Below are 19,862 nucleotides of genomic sequence, written 5' to 3'. Positions count from 1 at the left end.
AGTGAACGCTGGTTGCATAGCCGCAACCTGAGCATACGAGGTGGATGGCGAAGGAGGGCCACAGCTCGCAGCACAGGTCATAGAGGACTGCTTCTCTTTGATGGTGTCGCGCAGACCACGAAACGATGGCTGAGGCTGGAGAACGGGAGGACTGACCAGGCCACACGCTTGGAGCTCTTCGCGTATGAGAGTCCGAATCAGCAGACGCAGGTCGGTATCCGACGAAGGCGGCGCGTCACCGGCGACAGGTTGTAACCGGATGGCCTGCAGTGCTTCCAGGTGTTGGCAGGTCGCGATCACATCGTTTACGGTATTTGGATTCTTGATGGCCAGAGCGTTGAATGCGACGTGAGCAACGCCCTTTAGGATGTGCCGAACACGATCAGATTCCGTCATTGTGGCGTCAACATGGCAAAAAAGGGCGAGGACGCCCTCGATATAAGAGGTGTATGTTTCCCCGGGAAGGTGCGTGCGTCCATCAAGCTTTTTCTTGGCGACCTCAGAGCGGACGTTGGAAGCGCCAAAAATCTGCCGAAGATGGTGTTTGAAGGCCGCCCAGTCCGGCAAGGTGCTCTAGTGTTTCAGAAACCAAGTCCTAGCAACGTCACTGAGGTAGAATGCAACGTTGCGAAGCTTGTGCATGTCATCCCACCGGGTATACTCACTCACGCGGTCATAATTGTCCAGCCAGTCATCAACGTCGTCACTGCAAAGGCCAGCAGGCATGCTGGGATCGCGCTGCCGCGTGCTGATGGTCCATGAAGGAACGGCCGGTGGAGCAGAGACGGTGACGCCACAGGCTCCTGGAAGATCTTTTTGGGGCATCCAGGTGGAAAAGCAGAGGAAGCAGCGGCCTGAACGAAGCTCCAGGGAAACTCGAAGGCGTAGAGGACCAAGGGATCGAAAGCAGCCTCCACCACTTTCGAGACAGCTGTTAAGCCACAACGGCTTATTTCGCACCTCGCGCGCTGAAGAAGATTACGCTGGCTATGATGACGAATATATACAGATGAAGAAGATGAAGGGGTAATATAATGCTCACACAGGTTAGAAGAAATTGTTGAAGCCCAAGAGTTTTCTTAGTTTGTCAGACTCTCCGGTACCCCAGCGGGCCGAGCCATACTTGGCAAGCTGGGACGTAACCCCATGGTCGTCACTCTCGACGCTGTGAAGCGGCCCAACCACCTAAGATCCAAGCTTTCCATACACCGGATGCCACGCAATATGCATCCCACCTAAAACGAAGAACGAAGGCGAGCCAGGGGTAAAGCTCTGCTCGCCAGTGACCCCTTCCACAAGGATCGAACATGCTTCGTGGACGCTGCTTCATACGCTCAAGAAGAAGCCTTCCCCTCAGTAGTCATCGACTGTGATTCCAAAGTACTCAGCTGCGCTACCATCCGCACTTCTAGTTCCAGCTCTGCAGAGCAGGTTGCTATTGCTCTTGCATTGACCGACAGTGTACATGACACTATCTATTCTGATTCCAAGGCTGCTGTCAGGGCCTTTCAGAGGGGAATGGTGGCCCTACAGGCCCTACGTAAAATTCAAAATGCTAAAGACATCAAGCATCACTCATTGGCCTGGTTCCCTGTGCACCGTTGAACCAGTGAGGGTGCCTCGCTGAACGCCAATGAGGAGGCGCACGAGGCTACACGAGGCTTGACTGACCGTGTGCCGGGTAACGCTTCCTCTCCTGGGCGACTCAAGCCTCTCTGCACGCACAACGAGATCTGCAAACATAGTTATCTATCAAGAAGACTCCTGCCTTTGCTGCACTCGTCGCTTTGCAGTGCCCATGCAGCCACTGTGAGACTTCTGCAAAGAAGCACGCGGCGCAAAGAAGCTCCGCGGCGCTGCACAAAATGTACCCCGAACGGTTCCCAAACCCAGACTGCCCTCCGTGTGGTGGTTTTGCGGATTCGAGCATGTCATGTGGGGCTACGCCTCAGCCGGTACCCCTTCCACCCAAGAGGAAATGATGAAGCTCAGTGGAGCACAGGACCAGACCTATCGAATCGTGTTAGTCCAGAGGGCTTGCGAGAGGGCCGTCAGGTTTCACCTGACGGTCCCCGAGTGGGCCTAGCCAGGCGACGTTGAGTTACTCGCGTCTGTTGTGCACCAAATGAGGTTGTTTCACTCACTCACTCACTCCGAAGGTCACGAAGTCACGTGGTTCCTCGCGCATGCCCTCATGGCTCTGCGCACCGAAGCGCTGTTTCGCGGTGCTACAATGCTATCGCGTTACACACTTAAAGACGAAGCTTAACCATTTGCCATGATTTAGTAGTACATTTAATATCTCTTCAGAACGTAAATTTTGTTTATGTAGTGGACTTCAGCCGCTGTGCCACAATTTTATGACACATACGTTTTACGTACATAAAGCCACTTTTTAGGCCTCTTTCAGCGATGTCACAACTAACTCTCGTATTTCATTACTTCATTGTAAACCCATTACCTGAAATCTGGCGCTCTCTGCCCATACTTGTGCCTTGCGCCACAAAACGTCAAATTCATCGTGTTATTAATTAAAGAATGTCGCAGTTTCGTCAGAATAGCGCGGAATCCATTGCGATATCAAATAATTAGAAATACGGTCTAATAATAGCCGTTTTATCGGCCGTATACGGTTGCAGAGATTCGCTTACTAAATTAACAAGCATCATGTTAGTACACACAGGCACACCGAAACAGATCACATTCGTTGAACGCGGACAGTCGCTGTGAAAAGTCTGGCGTGAAGCGCGGCAGAAGCAGCGTGCGAAGTGACCTTGATGCTGTATACCGCATCAATTCAAACTGAGTGGGGAGAACGTATCCAGGGACAGAGATATGAGCCGCATGCATATCGCTTTCAATATTGGGCGTGCGCGACCACGCAGATGAGCGCAACGTACCGTCAAGAAAAAAAATTTACGGAGCCTAGTATTTCCATTTACAGCCTCTGCTAATAGGTGTAAACAACAATTTTCTCGGTTATACTGACTACTCTTGCAGGCTGTTCAGAAATAGAACATTATCTGAGAGACCGTGGTGCGTCGAGTTGTGTGGTTCACTGTACACTGATGCTGCCGGAGGCGAACGCCGTCCCTCTCCAGCCCGCGCCACCTCGTGACTTTTCTATGTTGTGTGCGCAATACAGAGCCACGATCGCCTGTTCCTGTCGCACGCGGTCGAGAAACGCGCAGTTGCTAATGCAGTGAACATCGCACCCCGGCCTCTGCTCCTCCCGGGGCCCTTAACGCGACGGAGGACGGCGAGTTTCTTCACCGCTTTCTTCCCTTGCGTGCGATAGATAGAGCCGCCATCGATGGCTTCCGTCTCGGGCTTTCACTCGCACGTACAGCACGTGGCACGAGGTGGTGGTGTCATCGCCATTAGCCTCTTTAGACAACGTCACGGCGACGGTGTCGCCGAGAGCAAAAGTATGCGTGGATTTTCCAGATATTTTGGTATCGCAATAAAATCGCCAACTAATTTTCATACAGATAACGTTCAAAGCAATAATATCGCTTTTACAAACTTCTGCGGCGTACGCGTGTTCAGTCGTGAGCAAAGGGAGAGAATGCTCAATTTCTTTTTAAGCGACAGTTAATCACGATACGTCTATTCGAAGTATGGTTGGCTATACGTAGCAAGTGGCGATCGCCTTGTGCTTATATTCCTTATTACACCACACCTTTATTTTACTAGCGCGTTTTATGGAGTGTTGCATTTTAATACACCCTCAGGTATTTGCATTCCTACGGCTCAGAGACGTACGTTTTTAATGCTCAAAGATTATTTTCAAAGCCTACGATTGCACCTGTCCAAAGCAAAGACACGTTTTTCACATCTTTCATATTTAGCTCTCGAGAACAGCGCCCCGAGGCTTCTAGCACATACGAAAGAACAGAAATTATGGGTTTACGGACCGGAAAATCCTGTGATAACGTTTGTATTGATACAGGGTCCTCTCGCCATTAATTTTCTGAGTCCCGTTCCTTTCCTTGTAATGGTGTCGGCAAACGACGGCACATGCTGTAATTCTTTTTCAGCGAATAAGCGTGAGCACAGACATATTGTAGCCCACTGATATCATTAAAAATATAAAGACGCCAAATAAATGGACACACACACAAGAGAATAGAACGGGACAGGGCGCCACCCCTGTCACGTTCTCTTCTCTTGTGTGTGTCCGTTTATTTGACGTTTTTATATTTTGTAAGGAACAGCTACGAACAAGCCTAACACGAAGTGCTTTTAAGCCACTGATATCATGCAGAAGCTGCAATGAGCGCAAACTCTACAACGGTGTTGGTGAGTAAAAACCCCTTGAATTCGCATCGCGTAAATACTAAGGGACACAGAATAGTATTTCAGTATTTGCTCCGGAGAACATATGAATGTGAACTTTGATAGGACATTAATATTCTGAGGAAAAACAAAGAACACCGTTACTTTTTGTTTCGCAAAATCAATGGTAGTGCATTTTTCTCCAGATAAATTCATGTGGCATCAAATTGCTTGCGTCTAACATTCCGCGCCAAGTTAGGGAAATATGCGAACCCGAGTCGGTAGGACAATACACAGCCGTGATCGTCTGACAAAGAGGCAGCAGAAAGCATAGCGGTACATGTTTACATCAAATGTAAAACTAGAAAGAAATGCACAATTTTAAATGCCATTTTATGATAACGCTTCATAGCCTGGGCCCTGATCATACATTTTTGCTGAAGACGGTGATGTTTTCTCGTTTATTCTCGTGCTTGAGAATAGTAGTAACTAGCGATCGCGTGACTTTAGTGCGTGTTGCTTCGCTGCAACGAGAGAACTTTCAAGACGGAGGCAAACATAGGCCAGGCAGTTATCCCAGCAGAGGTGTTACGATGCAGTACGGAGTTCAGTACGAGGATGCAGTGATGTTTTGAGGAGTGGTTCAAGAAGCATTTCGCACCTTTGTAAGAAGGCTTCCCGTTTGCTTAGGCTTTTCGGCTTCAGAAACAGCTCTGATTAAATATGTCGACAGCTAATTTACCCAATATGGAGGGATTGCATACCTAATTGTAGCCATCAAGCCTAGTGCATCAACCGTTTTAAACAATACTGGTTTGAAATTTCCCTATAAGCACTCTAAGCCTGCAATGAGCGTTTTATTTGCGCGTGTTGTAGATTGTCGTACATGTTTGTTTTGAAGATAAAATACAAGATTAAGGGTTGTTCGAAATACACGGAGGCGTAATACCGATCTCGGTAACGCAACTATTAATACCTAACGCAATTTTATCTCCGAAATTCTCTTTAGGTAGTTTGCTAAGGACTATGCATCGTTTCCATGGTGGCATCGTCGTTTTACTCAGCGTCGGTTTACAGCTGTCAATCATACATCCGGACAAAGCATGCAACGATCGACTCCCTCGTAAGTAATTCTTTCAGCCAGACGCTGTACTATTCCTGGCACTCTTTATATGGCATAAGTGAAACTGCTATATTTCTTAAAAGCTCACAGATTTGTATTTTGCTCTAGATTGGGACGTTAATACTTTCTGAAGTGAAATTCAACATAGGAGAGCGCTGCAGCTCCTGAGACATTAAATAACGCAAATCTATTGTGTACCCCCGCCCCCATCCTAGTCAAGTAGCTTCTTAAACAGTCATGTTTGTTGCAGACAATCCGGATTCATACTTCTGCAATTACAGCAGTCCTAGTAAACTACCAGAAAGTATGCACTGAAGTCGAATCTTACACGTTTGTTCATTGCCGTAAGTTGCAACTTCCGAATAATCTGAACTAAATTAAGGTAAGTTTACCCTAAAGCATAATTTCCTTGTGAGGTACCACGCATTGGTGTCTCCGGGTTAAGGTAGAAAACCTGGGGTTACATAGCGTGCCCCCAATGCATGGTACGCGGGCATTTTTTCATTCCACCGCCATAAAAACGCGGCCGCCATAGCCGGGTTTCCATCCCGTGCCCTCGGACTATTCAGCGCAAAGCCAAACTACTACGCCACCACTGCGAGTAATAATCCAGCGTGTCTGAGCCAGTTTTTGACATGTGCCTCTATCGGACGCAGATATATCCTAGAGAAGAACGTTTGAAGAATGAATCTAATTTCACAAAACATTGTCATTCCTGCTTTGTATATTTTTCACAGTGAATACTTGAAGCTGTCCATCTCATCATATTCCAACGAAGAGGAGCTTGCTGCAACTTTCAATTCAATTCAGCTTGATGCAACATCTGTCAGGTGTTTGGAGCACGGACAAAAAGCCTGAAAAGGTTTGACTGGCTCCGTGCACCATAGCGTGGCATACAGTGGCATCAATTCCATACAAAAAGCACAGGAGAAAGTCAACTTGCAGGAAATGCAAAAACTACAGAAAATACAAAAACGATGCAAAAAACAGGCAAATATGTGCATAAAGAAAATCCATGAATTTACAGAAACATCGTGGGAAATTCACTGGATCAGAAACGAGGAGAAAAGAAGTACAGAAAATACAAGTAGTTGTGATTAATATGATCGAATGCTTTTGTGAAATCAAGAAAGATACCAAGGACCAAGCTCTGACTTTCAAACATTTCTAGTATTATTTCTTTTTGCATGAGCAATGTCAGCTCGGTAGATTTATCTTTTCTGAAGCCGTACTGCGAGCCAGTTAGCATGTTGTACCCATCAGTAAATGAAATCAAACGCGTTAAAATTATTTTTCCAAGACCTTTTGAAAAGACTGGTAGAATAGAGATTGGACGGTAGTTTGTAACATCATTCCTATCACCTTTTTTGTAGATTGCTGTAATTTTTGAACATTGTATTTTACGAGGAAATACCGCACGTGAAAGACAATTGTTAATTATATGCGTTAAGGAATGTGCGATCAGGTCAATAGTGAATTTTACGGGTTTCATCTGCAGATCCTGCATAGCTGTGGCTGTGCTGTGTACGTTGTAATAACTCGTGTACGTTGTAATAACTTCCGATTCAGATACTGGCCGCAGAAACATTGTGTGCTCGCAGCGCGGCTGCATGTAAGACAGGCTGTCACCTCCAGATGATGATGGGAGAGTAGAAAGAAAGGAATCATTAAATACGTTTGCTAGTTCTGCTCCAGAAATTTCCACGTTGTCCTTCAGTATCTTTGTGATAGGTTCAGTAATTTTGCCAAATATCGTGTTCAGATTGCGCCACATGTCTCCAGAGCGTTGGCTCGAAATTGAGAGGTTATAATGGTACCTGTTTTTAGCAGCAGAAACTTCTTTAGTGACATGATTTCTGTGTTTTTTTGAAAGCACTAAGCGTATGAGGACATCTAGTTTGAATGAAAGTTTTATATAGCTTCTCTCCTTGGATAAAAGAAAGTTCTAACGAGGTCACGAAAACATTATTGCGTATTGATGCATGCGGCCTTGCCGCCTCGAGGGTTGGGCCGCTCGACACAGCAGTCAACTTTACACGGCGAATTTAGTCGTGTATCCAACCTTGAAAACGTAGATGATTTCTTCTTGAGTGTATTCTGTAAGTGCCTACCTACTGCACATGTCCAATTCATTGGCTCCTGAACTTGTGTTTAGCTGGGCTGAGGTACAAGTGACAAAGATACAGGCGCTCCAAGGCCGTCAGCACATCAGCGACAGACGAAAAGAAATGTGCACTACTTGAACACTTATATAATACCCGGTCCTTCCCACATAAAACTTTCTCGTGGCCCGCATAGCAAAAAGGTATTGTGCTATAATGATTCGTTGTGGAGAAATACAACCAACCCTTACGCTAGAGAGTACGTAGTCCATGCGATCGACAAATGCCCAGGATTACTTGCGAAAGACAAGTTCTTGAAATTCATGTTCTCTTGTTTAATATATTCATTCCGCAAATATTATGCGCACATATTCCTAGAGTGAAGAATGGTTACGCGTAAGCTGCTACTCACGCACCTTCGTTGTTATTTATTTGCATCATCCATACCCTCAGTTAGTTGCAATGAGTTGTTAATTAAGCTACAGCCAAAAGACGGAGGTGGCCTTTGTGATTCAATCACAATGCAGAACCTCCGATTTCGCCCTGCCGAACATTCTTGCAATTGTCGTCAGGGGAAAATAAACCTTATAGCGTTTAGAGAAACACGGACATCTCAACAAACACTTTCTGGTAATACTTGGAATGGACAGCCCCCTTATGTACCGTCATAGAAGAGTCTTTCACTTTCGCATGGCTGTGGAAGATTTAACATTTTTTGTTTCGAAAAGTCGCTACATAAGAAACTCATGTGCGTCTATGTTGCACTTTGCCATCATTTTTTTTCTTATTCTGATAATTGGAGAGATAACACATTTAAATTGGTGTTCTAGAGAGGTCGCATTGTTATCTTCCAGCTAGAAGAACCAATTATAATTGCAGGAGCCTTCAGCGTGAAAATATAAATATAATGTTCTCTTCGATTGGCCGTATTGCTGTAAGCATGTGGGTCAGAGAGAAATCCGCTAGCAAAAAAAGTTGTACCAATCCGGGGAAATAATTTTTATACTGCTGCGAACTCTGCACGAAGGTGTTAAATTGTTGCGTAGTGGTTGAGAAGATCTGTGCAGTATCTTCAATTTTCCTTTCCGGAATTCTCTAGAATTCTTTGCTCGTTTGTTTATGAAATGTTTGTTTCGAGCACACGCCTTGTTGCATCTAATACAATAAATTATATGGCAGAATCATATGTATTGGGTGTGGTAGCGCCTGCCTTGCAATCCGTAGTTTCTTCTACGCCTTGGTTATTTCTGTCAGAGATCAGGCGTCGTTTCTAAGGAATAAATGTAGCTTATTATATTTGAGGAGAGCGAGGTGAAACTTCGTTGCATGTACTTCGGGGACATGGCAGTGGCCATTTTTCAGTTATTGGGTAAAAGCCAGAATTATGTCATGTATTTCATTGAGTTATGTTTGCACTGATAGAGAACGTTAGGTGCAACAGAGCTCTGCTGATAATGATCATTCGTACATTGGAACTTTATTCATCGGCCGGGTCATGTTCTTTTAAACTGAAATGCGTATGCCGCAATCACCTAATTTTATGATTTGGTGCTCATTGCGTCGTCCGTACAGCTTTTGGGCCGCGTCTATTGCAAGCGAAAGCTGTCTTCGGAGATGTTGCGCGGTCATGCGCAAAAAAGATATTAGCGTACAGCAAGAATATTCGATCAGACATGGTTCGAAAGGTGCGTATATATTCATTACGAAATTGTTTTTCTTTATATGCTCGTCAAATCGCCTCTCCTCACGTTGTGGCTCATAAATTTACTTGATGATAGTTCGTTCTAATGGTAAAATTACCCTAAAAGAGATTTGTAATGTGTGGGTCTCAGCATTTCTGCAAATTCAATATGAATTGTAATTTGGTCGCCAAATCTCATTCTAGCAGGTTATGCAATAACAACACCAGACCAAGGACCCCAATTTGGGATACCTGAGATGCATTTCACAGAGGCTAACGATAATAATGTTGTAAACGTAAATTTCGTTTCATGTACTTGCAGGAAGGTTTATGTTTTCCTAAAGGAGACCTTAAAAAAAGTTGCATATCAAGACACTGTTGATACGTTTAAAAGTTTCAATAACTTTGTAGCCTGAATCGAAGTCGTTAGCTTTTCGACAAGCTTACGTGGAGTGTGCAGTGCATCGCAATGACCGCCTCTGAAAGCGTGTGGTATTTGTTCAATGCTCCTGTACAGTCTGTGCTACAGTCTGCCTCTCTTGTCAGTTTACTATTATATGCAAAACATTCTAAGTGAATTAAGCAAAAGATTTTAAGATGTAATTAGTTTACCTTATGAACTTCCCTGTGCATAGGCCCGTCATCGCAATGCCCACACGCCTATTCTTCTCATGTATTTGATTAAGTTACATAATATGTGGAAGCACTGGCTTGTCCTTCTGCCGGACCTCGCTCGCAATATTTTCTTATACAGGAGGTTTTTCAGCTGCAACAAATATAGAAATATTCTGTGACAGAGCAGCGAGAATTTAACCCATGTCGTAAAACACTTATTGTGGCGGTCTTCAGGTACGGTCAATACTTGGATAGTTACCTAGTTTATGGCTCTAATGCCAATCTACAAAGTGTAGCGCGAGCGTTCAAGGCAAATATACTTAATACATATTCTCAAGAATATACCACTTTTGCATTATTAATTTTTAATGTGTCTGACGAAATGCATTGGTGTTGCAGTTTCTTTCATGGTAGAATGCATAAAACAGCGGTTAAAAAAAGAGATAATTACAACAATAGCGCACTATTACAGGAAGTTTGACGCCACAATTATGGTAGTTGCTGCCCGCCACAGAATTAGTGCAAGAGCCTATGCATATACATAGGCTCTTGCATAGCCCCTATATTTTGCAACATCTTTTCATCTACTATAGATCGCTCTCTACACGATCGTTTTAACCATTTTATTAATGACAAAGTCCTTAAAGTGTTTCGTTACATTGACGACTTTTTAGTGGTTTTAAACAAACAGCGCTCCGTTTCGAATGAGGCTACAGTGAGAAGTGTTTTAAATGATTTTGGAAACGTGGGCAAAGGGCTATGTTTTACTTGTGAGCCACCGGATAATGATTTGCTTCAGTTTTTAGATTTACAGCTAAAGTTTTCAGACGGGCACATTTGTTGGGCTTATTCCTCTCGTGCGTAAAAAGGGCTACTGCCGTACAATCCGGCCCACTCAAAGGTAGTGAAAAGAGGCATCGCCAACCTCTGGATGGAGTCATCGCTCCGGAAGTCGTGTGTGCATGAGATGCAAGCAAGCTTTTACAACCAATTAGGCAGGCTCGTTGCAGCTGGCTTCCCTGAGTCGGTCTTGGTATCTGTGGCAGAAACACTTTTGAAGAAGTTGAAGGCTGGTGTAAGCAGGGTAGTGCTGAAGAAAAAAGAGTGGCCTATAGTTGTCCCATACATCCATAAAGTCACGCACAGCCTGAAAAAAGTGACTAACCAGTATAATGTACCGGTGGTGTTCTTCGCTCCCCAAAAGCTTGCCCAGCTAAGCCGTCGCATAACTTGCGAAAGCGAAATGCTTGGCTGTCAGAAGAAGCATGGCCAGCGTTTCGTAAAGTGTGCCACAAACGTCGTATTTGAAATTCCTCTGTCCGGCGAGGCATTCTACATTGGACAGACGGGACATTGTGTGAACGACCGGCTTAGGGAACATGCAAAAGGCATAAAAAATAATGAAAGTGAGTGACTTCTCGATCACTGCAGGGCTTTCGCCGATTGTGTTCCATGGTTCCGCGATGCGAGGATTTTGGGTAGAGGCAGGCATCAGACATCGCGTGAAACATTGGAAGCCTCCTACATGAAGAAAGCTGGTCCCAACTGTGTTAGTGATACATCGGTTTTTATTTACGAGGCTGAGCTGAAGTTTCTATCGCGCTTACTCTGATAAAACTTTGTACTTCATGTTGCCTTGTACGCATGCATGGTGTTTTGGTGGGCTATATATGTCGAGTGCTTTCACCCTCATTAAACAGTTGAATTAGCGCCCGTGGTGTCGTCGTCGTTCTTGTGTGTGTTGTTTTTTGGCGCAAGATCTTTTCAGTAAGTAATGAAGAGCTCATCAAGTATTTGACATCAAGGGTTAGAATTCCGCCATCTTCCACAGGCTCTTTTTAAAACTTTGGAGCACCTACCAAAAAGTACCCTACGTAATGCCATACAATACCTGTGTGTGGCTGCGTGTCGTTCAGCTTTTTGCTGTGAAACGCTGTAGCAGTGCATTTATACTCATTAACTAAGAACAGCGTCGGCACACAATGTCACAGCGTGTTGTCTAAATAAATTAGCTGCAATGTAGAGACCTGAACACGTATGTGATCATTGCTCTGCAGCTTATGGCCCTCACCTGCAACCACTACAACTCATGCAGGCACACAGCCCTGGATGGTAACGTTCAGCCGGTATGACCATCATTTTCAAACATTGTTCATTCGGGTTACAAAATTCCGACGGCGTCTAATATGGCGCCAAATTTAGCATATGAGTCTCCACTACTAAAGAACCAGTAAGAAAACGCGATACTCCTGTTTAGACTACGTGTTGCCCAAAACCTTGTATTGAACTCTTAATTCAAGAATATTTTGTGTCATGTAATAATGTCACGATGTGGAGGTGGTGATGTAGGAAACCGCAGCAACCCTGTGAGCAAACTCTTCGTTGGGTGAGCATGTACCAATAACTATGCGAGCAATAATTTAGCACAGCAGTAATGGCAATCACAGTCGCAGATCGTCGAAATCAGACTGGCCGGTCAAGCACCTAGGTTATTTCTACTCGGCTCGTCTGAAATTGCGGTACAATCGTTCGTGCTCGATTGCGTTCTAGAAAGTATATCACTATACGATCCGGGTATGCAGTCCGATTACACAAGGTTGAGCGAGTACACAAACAGTAAGAATCGGCGACCATATTCGAGAAAATTTCGATACACGAAGGCTCGTATATAAATGAGCGGACATTTCGTAACATCTTTTGGCCGATGGTAGACAGTCACGTGAAACACATCAAATATTTCCACAACTATATAATTGTAAACTAAAGCATTTTGGAGACTCAATAAATCGTGAAGATATGCGCGTCTTAACGCACGTGAACGCTGTAAATTTCATTAAGTTATTGATTTAGCAAGTGCGTCTAGTACCGCCAGAAAAGAAACTAAGCTTGTTGAGTGAAAGCGATCTCCAGGAAAAAGTAGGGCAAAGAGGCTCGTCATACCAAATGGACGCTAGAGTGGACGCGGTTATTGCACTGTACAAAGCAATTGAAATGGTACAGTCGGAAAGCATGGAGGAAGGCGCTCTATTCTCTATGTCGAGTTTTCCATTATACATGGTCAGCAAAATACAGCTATAATACCTCGCAAACACTGATGCTTTCGTTCGATATTAAATCAGCGATTAACATGTGGCTTTATTGAAATACTTCAAAATAGAAATACGAAGTCTGGTAGAGAACAGTTCTTTTGGAGTTATTTCTTGAAGATTGTATATCCACCTTTTATAAACATTAAGAAAGCTTCGCCTGATAGAAAAGTGCCATGGTATAAAAAAAATTAATTTTAGTAATTTATGAGGCTCCAGAATGAAACATTGCTCTTTAGTGTTATTTTAACTTCGGGCGAAATTTCAACGAAATTTTAAAATTTCGTTGATTTCCAACTTGATACCGCAAATTATCGTTTCTTTCCAGGTTCTCGAATGCTTTATCACCGGATTTGATAATAAGGTAAAATTTATGTTTCCAATTATGGAAAAAAGAAATGTCTGCGATTGAAAATATACACTCCGCACATAGAAATCAAAGTGTGAAGAACACCATTCAGAAAAAAAAAATTCGCGCTGGTGAAGTAATCTCGGTAATAGTAGTAGTAGTAGTAGTAGTAGTAGTAGTAGTAGTAGTAGTAGTAGTAGTAGTAGTAGTAGTAGTAGTAGTACCGTAGTAGTTCTGCGGGTTTCCGGAGAACGACTACGTCAAACTCTTGCCTTTGCTTCGTGTTGTCGACAAATTCGACTTCTAGCCGCCTGGTTAGCTCAGATGGCAGAGCGGCTGCCCCGGAAAGGCGGTGGTCCCGGGTTCGAGTCCCGGACCAGGACGAATTTTTCTTCAAGTATGAGGCTTTTCTTTCGAGGAACACGTATGCGTTTCCTTTGTAGGAATTGCTACGAACGGGTGGATGTCTGATTTTCCCTTCATTCATTACTTCTCTCCCCCTTGCGGGTTTCCGCAGAGCTACTACGTCAAACTCTTGCCTTTGCTTCGTGTTGTCAACAAATTCGATTTCGCCCTACCATCTGCTAGCCGCCTGGTTAGCACAGATGGCAGAGCGGCTGCCCCGGAAAGGCGGTGGTCCCGGGTTCGAGTCCCGGACCAGGACGAATTTTTCTTCAACTATGAGGCTTTTCTTTCGAGGAACCCGTATGGGTTTCCCTTGTAGCAATTGCTACGAACGGGTGGATGTCTGATTTTCCCTTTATTCATTAATCTGGGTGAACTACAACTTCTCACACAAAAAATGAATTTGCTTATACTTTGTTCGAAAGGCATATAGATTGAGAGGAAAACTATAAAATGTATAACGCGTCTTGCGCGCAATCATTCGAGGATGCAAAATTACGCGGCTAATACTATCAATGGCAAGATATGTGTAAGACCAAAAGGAAGCGTATGAGCAGAAATTATGCTTGTCGAAGATACAAATAGCGAAAGAATAAACAAATAACGCAGTAGATGTTTCTTAGCTGTGTTTGTTATTAATGCGCGACAGTCAATAGAAGGCGTTACACTTTACTTAATAGACAAGCCTGGTAACGATTTACGAAACGGTGAACCCTATGTAATGTCATTAGCGACGACTACGAAATCAATGCGCTCCAATGCGCGTAAGATAATTGTCGCTAATCGGACATGTCATGTGCCTTATTGCATACAATATCTGGTGATGCAATATGTGTGACAAATTCAAGGCAATTTGTCTAGCTATATTTAGCATTGTCTATCAATGTAATCGACAATACCATAACAAATTTATTGGATCTTCTACAGGATGCACAGGCCAGGTACATCCTATCCCTGCGAAGTTCGACCTCCTTACACGAGCCATGGTTGCGCTGTTCTTGACCACACTTCCATATTTATTGATCGCGAACCACACTAAATACTTTAACACTTTTGTGGATGTATATAAGACGCTTGGCTTGCCCAATGGATAACCGCCTGACTCTTAGGGGACAATAGGAACACGTTGATAACCGCACTGGAGCCTTTTTTATTACCTTTTTGTCGAAACTAAACTTTATGATGGCTGCGACACACAACATTAAACCAGCATTAATTAGACTTGGATAGCTTTTGCTTTAAACGATGCGGTGAAATACGTAATTACTTTTTAGTTACAGCCTGTTGCATCAATAGGTGTAGATTTGGGTCGCTGTCACATACATTAACATTGTTATAACAATAATACTAAAACATTATCCAGGGCACAGACCAGCAAACTGAAGGACGTAATCATATTTAACGTGATAGCGTTAAGGGCCCCGTGCCGGATAAAATCCGGCGTCGGCGTCGGTATCCGGCGTCCCGCGTCCGGCGTCAACCATCGTTTCCGGAATAGTCATTCCTAACCACGCATATCCCACCACACAGGTCCTCCGTGTAGCGCAAGAATTAGTGAAACATTTGATGTTCTCAAAGTAAAGCGCCTCAGAAGAAAAGTAAAGTGCGACTTACAGAAAACCTACAGATATGGTAGCGTCCGATTCTAGCTTGAATACGAGAATATTTAAAGTGTTAAATATTTAGGCATAACAATTAACAGTAACCTCAAATGGGACACCCATATTAACAACATATGGAACAAAGCTTTCAAAAAACTTTGCTTTCTACTTAGAAAGCTAAAGAAGTCCGCTTCATCTGTCAAGCTGCAGGCTTATGGTTCCCTAGTACGCCCAGTGGTAGAGTATGCTTCCATAGTGTGGAACCCGTTCATTAAAAAGGCATTTGACAAATTTGAACGAATTCAGCGCCTGGCTGCACGGTTTATTTGCTCTGATTACAGAACATCTTCATCACTTTCGGGCATGTTAGGCCAACTTGGAGTGGATCCGCTCCACGTGCGCCGTAAAATCACCAGGTTGAAATTTTTTTACTCGTTGTATCATAATGAAACTGGTTTAGCAAATGCCACATATATTACCCATGCTCCACAAAGGTCGTCGCGTATTTTTCATTCTAAAGTAGTTCAGTCATGCTTTGCTCGAAGTAAAATCTTTCAGAAATCGTTTTATCCACTTACGAGCGAAGCATAGAATCATTTACCGGAATGTGTTGTTGAATGCACTTCGTATGTTTTATTTGAAAATATGTTGACAAAGCTTCTTTTGTAAACCCTGTCTTGCTTGGGCAGCATTGGTGCCTGCACTATTGTGTCAATAAATAAATAAATAAATAAATAAATAAATAAATAAATAAATAAATAAAACATAAGTCTGTTATGCGGTAGCTGAACCAAAATACCTTTTTAACGCGATAGCGTTGTCCAGCTGCGTTTGCATTGGCGCGGAAAATTCGGTTTGTTACGCACCATCAAAAAAAATAATTATCCACAAAGATTTGCTTCGTGCACAGCGTTTGCCACCAGCGTTTCCTGGTAAACATTACGGTTACATAAGCTGCAGTTGCCGGGAAGCGTGAGGAGCACTCAGGGATCTTTCAATGGTGACGTGTTTCGCCCTTCAATGCGAAGTTTAAGCGTCCTCCAAAGTGAAGTTCACTTGAGTGCACGAATCGATAATTTGGCTTTGTCTATGTCTTTGTCTATGTCTTTGTCTATGTCAGCTAAAAAGATAGAAAAGTTGAGCGAATGGGTGTTCATTCATTGTAACCGGTCATGCGAATAGTGAGAACCAAGAGCTCTCTGCATGGTTCTTTCTTGGTCATGGTTGTTTGCGCTGCGCTTTAACATGGAAGAAAACTGAGTGGCCAGGAACCCGCCTCAGGAGTACGAAATCGCCGTAGAAAAAGAAGTGGCTGATGTCAAGTGCCATATGCAATTTGACTAGTGTTTTCATAATTAGTATTATAATCAGCGCAATCGCTTCGGCGGTTTTATGACAGGATGAGCCAAATGGCATTTGGCTCTTGCTGCAGCACAAGTGGCACTGATTAAACGAGCTGCATCTGCGACACCGGCGCTGGGCGAGCGCACATGAGGCCAGTAAGAGAAAGCAATTTTAATAAGTCGGAAGCTCTTGAGACAGGCTATCACACAGAGTAATTCAGCAGACCACCATCGATGTTGCGTCCTGTAGGTAAAATAACGTACACACACTGTTAGGGATTTGCCATTATTCCTTACATTTGGAAGGAATTATCGGACACTTTCAGAAAAGCAACACTATGGAAATCCTCGGCATGACATTCATTTGGCGACTTATTCAATTAAACATTCTAGCTTCCGTGTCGTTTTGACTAGGTGAAAAAATTGTCCTGAAATTATATTGTTCAACGTCAAGAAGTTTTTCTGTTCGCGAGTGGCATTGTGTTTTTGCTGTTGAAACAATGTAACAGTGCTGTTCTCTTGGTGTAGAATATAAATTACCGGGCTGATTGCACTATTTCATTCCAGAGTTCACTCTTTTACAAATACGTCAACGTTACTGATGCCCTCCGTGTTACTGCAGAAGAACTAGTTGTAAGTACCGACATTTTACAAAAGTCAAAGGCCTTTTTTTTTATTCTGCCGCAGACAGTTCATTCAACATCACGGGGCACGATTGCTGTAAATTATTATTCGTGTTTTGTTAGCTGACAGTACTTTGTTCATTCTTTTGCATTGAAGAGAGTGACAAAGGTGACTCCAGCAACCGACTAGTAAAAGAAAGTTGCCGTTGCTTCGATGCTAAGTCTGTCTTCAAACAGTAGACGAAAGCATGCACGTGTGCGAAAGAACTTTTTATGGAATGTTTTGGCCTACGTGTGGTGTTGGAGCATTAAACTTCGCTGAGGACATCACCTAATTGCCGCCGTGATGGCAGACGGACTGATGTCACCGCAGACTGCACCAACGGTCATTTTGTCCTATTCGTAGGATTTGGGAACATGTTGCGCCACGGATGGCCAGACATTGAGGACTTGCTTTCTGTGCACATGTTAGTGTGCAACCACAACAGGTAGAATAAAGCTCCTAAGGCAGCGATGCTTGCGAACGCCATATCCTATATTGAAGGAATGGTGAGGAGTGTTATGAAGCACACAACTAGATGGGACGTCTGTAAAGATAAACTGCGAGACTTGCTGGATAGACCTGCCGATGACAGCGATTCAGAAGGTACCAGGTACCCAGAAAACATCCAACGCACAACCCTCGTCTTCGGACATGGACTGACGTGATATGGAATAACAAGAAACTGATAATGAGGAGTATATCATCCTCCAGAGCACCGAAGATACTTAGGGACCTCATAAACGCCAGGATTACGCCGATGGAGAATGACAAAGGGCTTTTACAGTGTGCCAAAAAAGGCGTTCGCACGAGCGGGCGAAAAAGCTATTTTGAACGAGGATGGCTAAGAATGATAGGCGCCATCATCCAAGCCCCCAGTACAACAGGCCAAGAAAAAAATCTAAAATTTCGTGGCTTTCACCACTGCCTAAGGATGACTTTGATGCGATCGTACGCAGTCACTCAAGTCTCCCTTTCAGGGAAATCACGGCGCCTAAGACCGAAAAAGTAGTTATAAATGCCTGCCAAGGAAAGAATATAGTACACCATTTTCTACTGAGATTGAAAGCAGGGTAAATATTTTTATTTCTTAGCCCTTACCGAAGAAGTGGCGGATATTCAAGAAAGAATAACAGGCCTCCCCTTAAACGGTCGCCTGCACCCAGTGAATACATACGCAGCAGTAGGCGAGGACATGAAGAAAGGAGTGATACATCATCTCGCTCCTCAGACGAGCCCTGCAACCCTGCTAGCCAACCCACGTATTAGTATGCAAGGTGTCGATATACTAAGAGCTGGAAAGTTGGGTGAAACGAAAACAGGGGTAATTATCTTCTTTGGTCCCATAATACCGCGATAAGTCTATTACATGGGAGGTGAGCTTCCTTGCTTCTCTTAAAAGATTACCATATAATTTTGCAAGACTTGCAAGCAAACGGGCAACAGAACGGACGTATGCGTAAAACCGCATCTGAGAGTATCACAACTGCAGCACTAGGGAGCCCCAACCAGACCAGACTGCAACCCAGTCTGTGCAACCTACAGAGAAAAGCATTTCACGGGGGCCAAAAAAATGGAAACGTCGTTTGAAACTGCTACCACACCCAATGCTATCAAAACGGATGCAACCAAAACGCCTGGCAAGACGATCAAGTATCCTCACCAAAACCAATATGGTCTGACACAGACAATACGTACGACCCCGGCTGGCCTCCGCTGCATACTCAAGAGGTTATTCCGACGCCGCAACCTCAAATGCGACAGTCAAGATCAAAAGAAATAAAGGAGAATTGACAGAAAGCACAATCTGACCATTCCACCACGAGCCCCCACCTCAAGTCCTCCCGATCTCCCCACACCATCTAGAACTTCTTTGCCAGCGGGACACTCGGCCCAACACAAGGCGACCAGAGTGGAAACGGCCCAAAAGGAGGCTCCAATAACTGCCAACTCTGAGTACCAAAGAATCCTTTTCTTAACTGTCAACTTAAATAAACAGTAGCGGAACTTAAAATCGAAGTGAGAGCTTTTCAAGGCACAGTTTGAGAATACCAAGACTGCGCAAGCTAAATCACAACAAGGGGATATACCCGCCACCGGCAAACAGCGATTAGCAACTTCGAAAGTATGATACGCAAAGTAGTACAACAAATTCAAGGTGTGCAAACCTTTCACCAGGTAGTAAATTCTGAGGGAAGAATCGCAAAGTTTATGTCTATGAACTCATGTTTAAGCTGCAGCTAACGTCGCGTAAAAGAGCTAGCAGTGACCCAAGAAAACCAACGGCGAAGGAGGTCAGAAAAAGGGCAGTAGCTATCCATGGCCAGTAATATAACCCGAACCGCAAACACCACTGAGAAATACCAATGGAACTGCCGCGCTTCCCAAAAAAGAGCGGCAGTGCTAAAAGCATATTTAGATGCTGCCATTACTCAACCCCACGTCATTTGTCTACACGAACTTCGCCAGGGGTACAGTTGAGCTTACAGAGAACTACACTTTTCAAAATTCATTGTATCCTCGAGTGACGATGCTCGTGCACATGGATATCGTGGCCAGCGACCACTACTCTCCGAAATGTTCAACGGAGCACCAATTAATTGAGTAACGCACCAC

General features: G+C 44.0%; 1 protein-coding gene across 3 annotated transcripts in view; it reads left to right on the top strand.

The window, feature by feature from the left end:
• Positions 1-19,862, top strand: part of LOC142564919 (uncharacterized) — a 32,719-nt gene that overhangs the window by 2,806 nt on the left and 10,051 nt on the right. The window contains exons 1-6 of one of the 3 annotated variants that reach the window (XM_075676128.1): positions 4,140-4,302; positions 5,288-5,401; positions 9,076-9,188; positions 11,857-11,925; positions 13,214-13,249; positions 17,151-17,216. In XM_075676128.1, the coding sequence (XP_075532243.1) occupies positions 5,305-5,401; positions 9,076-9,188; positions 11,857-11,925; positions 13,214-13,249; positions 17,151-17,216 (381 nt within the window). In that variant the 5' untranslated portion in view covers positions 4,140-4,302; positions 5,288-5,304. Of the gene's footprint in view, positions 1-4,139; positions 4,303-5,287; positions 5,402-9,075; positions 9,189-11,856; positions 11,926-13,213; positions 13,250-17,150; positions 17,217-19,862 lie in introns of those variants that run through there. The other 2 variants (XM_075676125.1, XM_075676127.1) reach the window with 2 other exon arrangements.

The sequence above is a fragment of the Dermacentor variabilis genome, chromosome 11 (assembly GCF_050947875.1).
Source record: "Dermacentor variabilis isolate Ectoservices chromosome 11, ASM5094787v1, whole genome shotgun sequence".
Taxonomy (NCBI): Eukaryota; Metazoa; Arthropoda; class Arachnida; order Ixodida; family Ixodidae; genus Dermacentor; species Dermacentor variabilis.
This window is presented reverse-complemented; position numbering and strand designations above follow the sequence as displayed.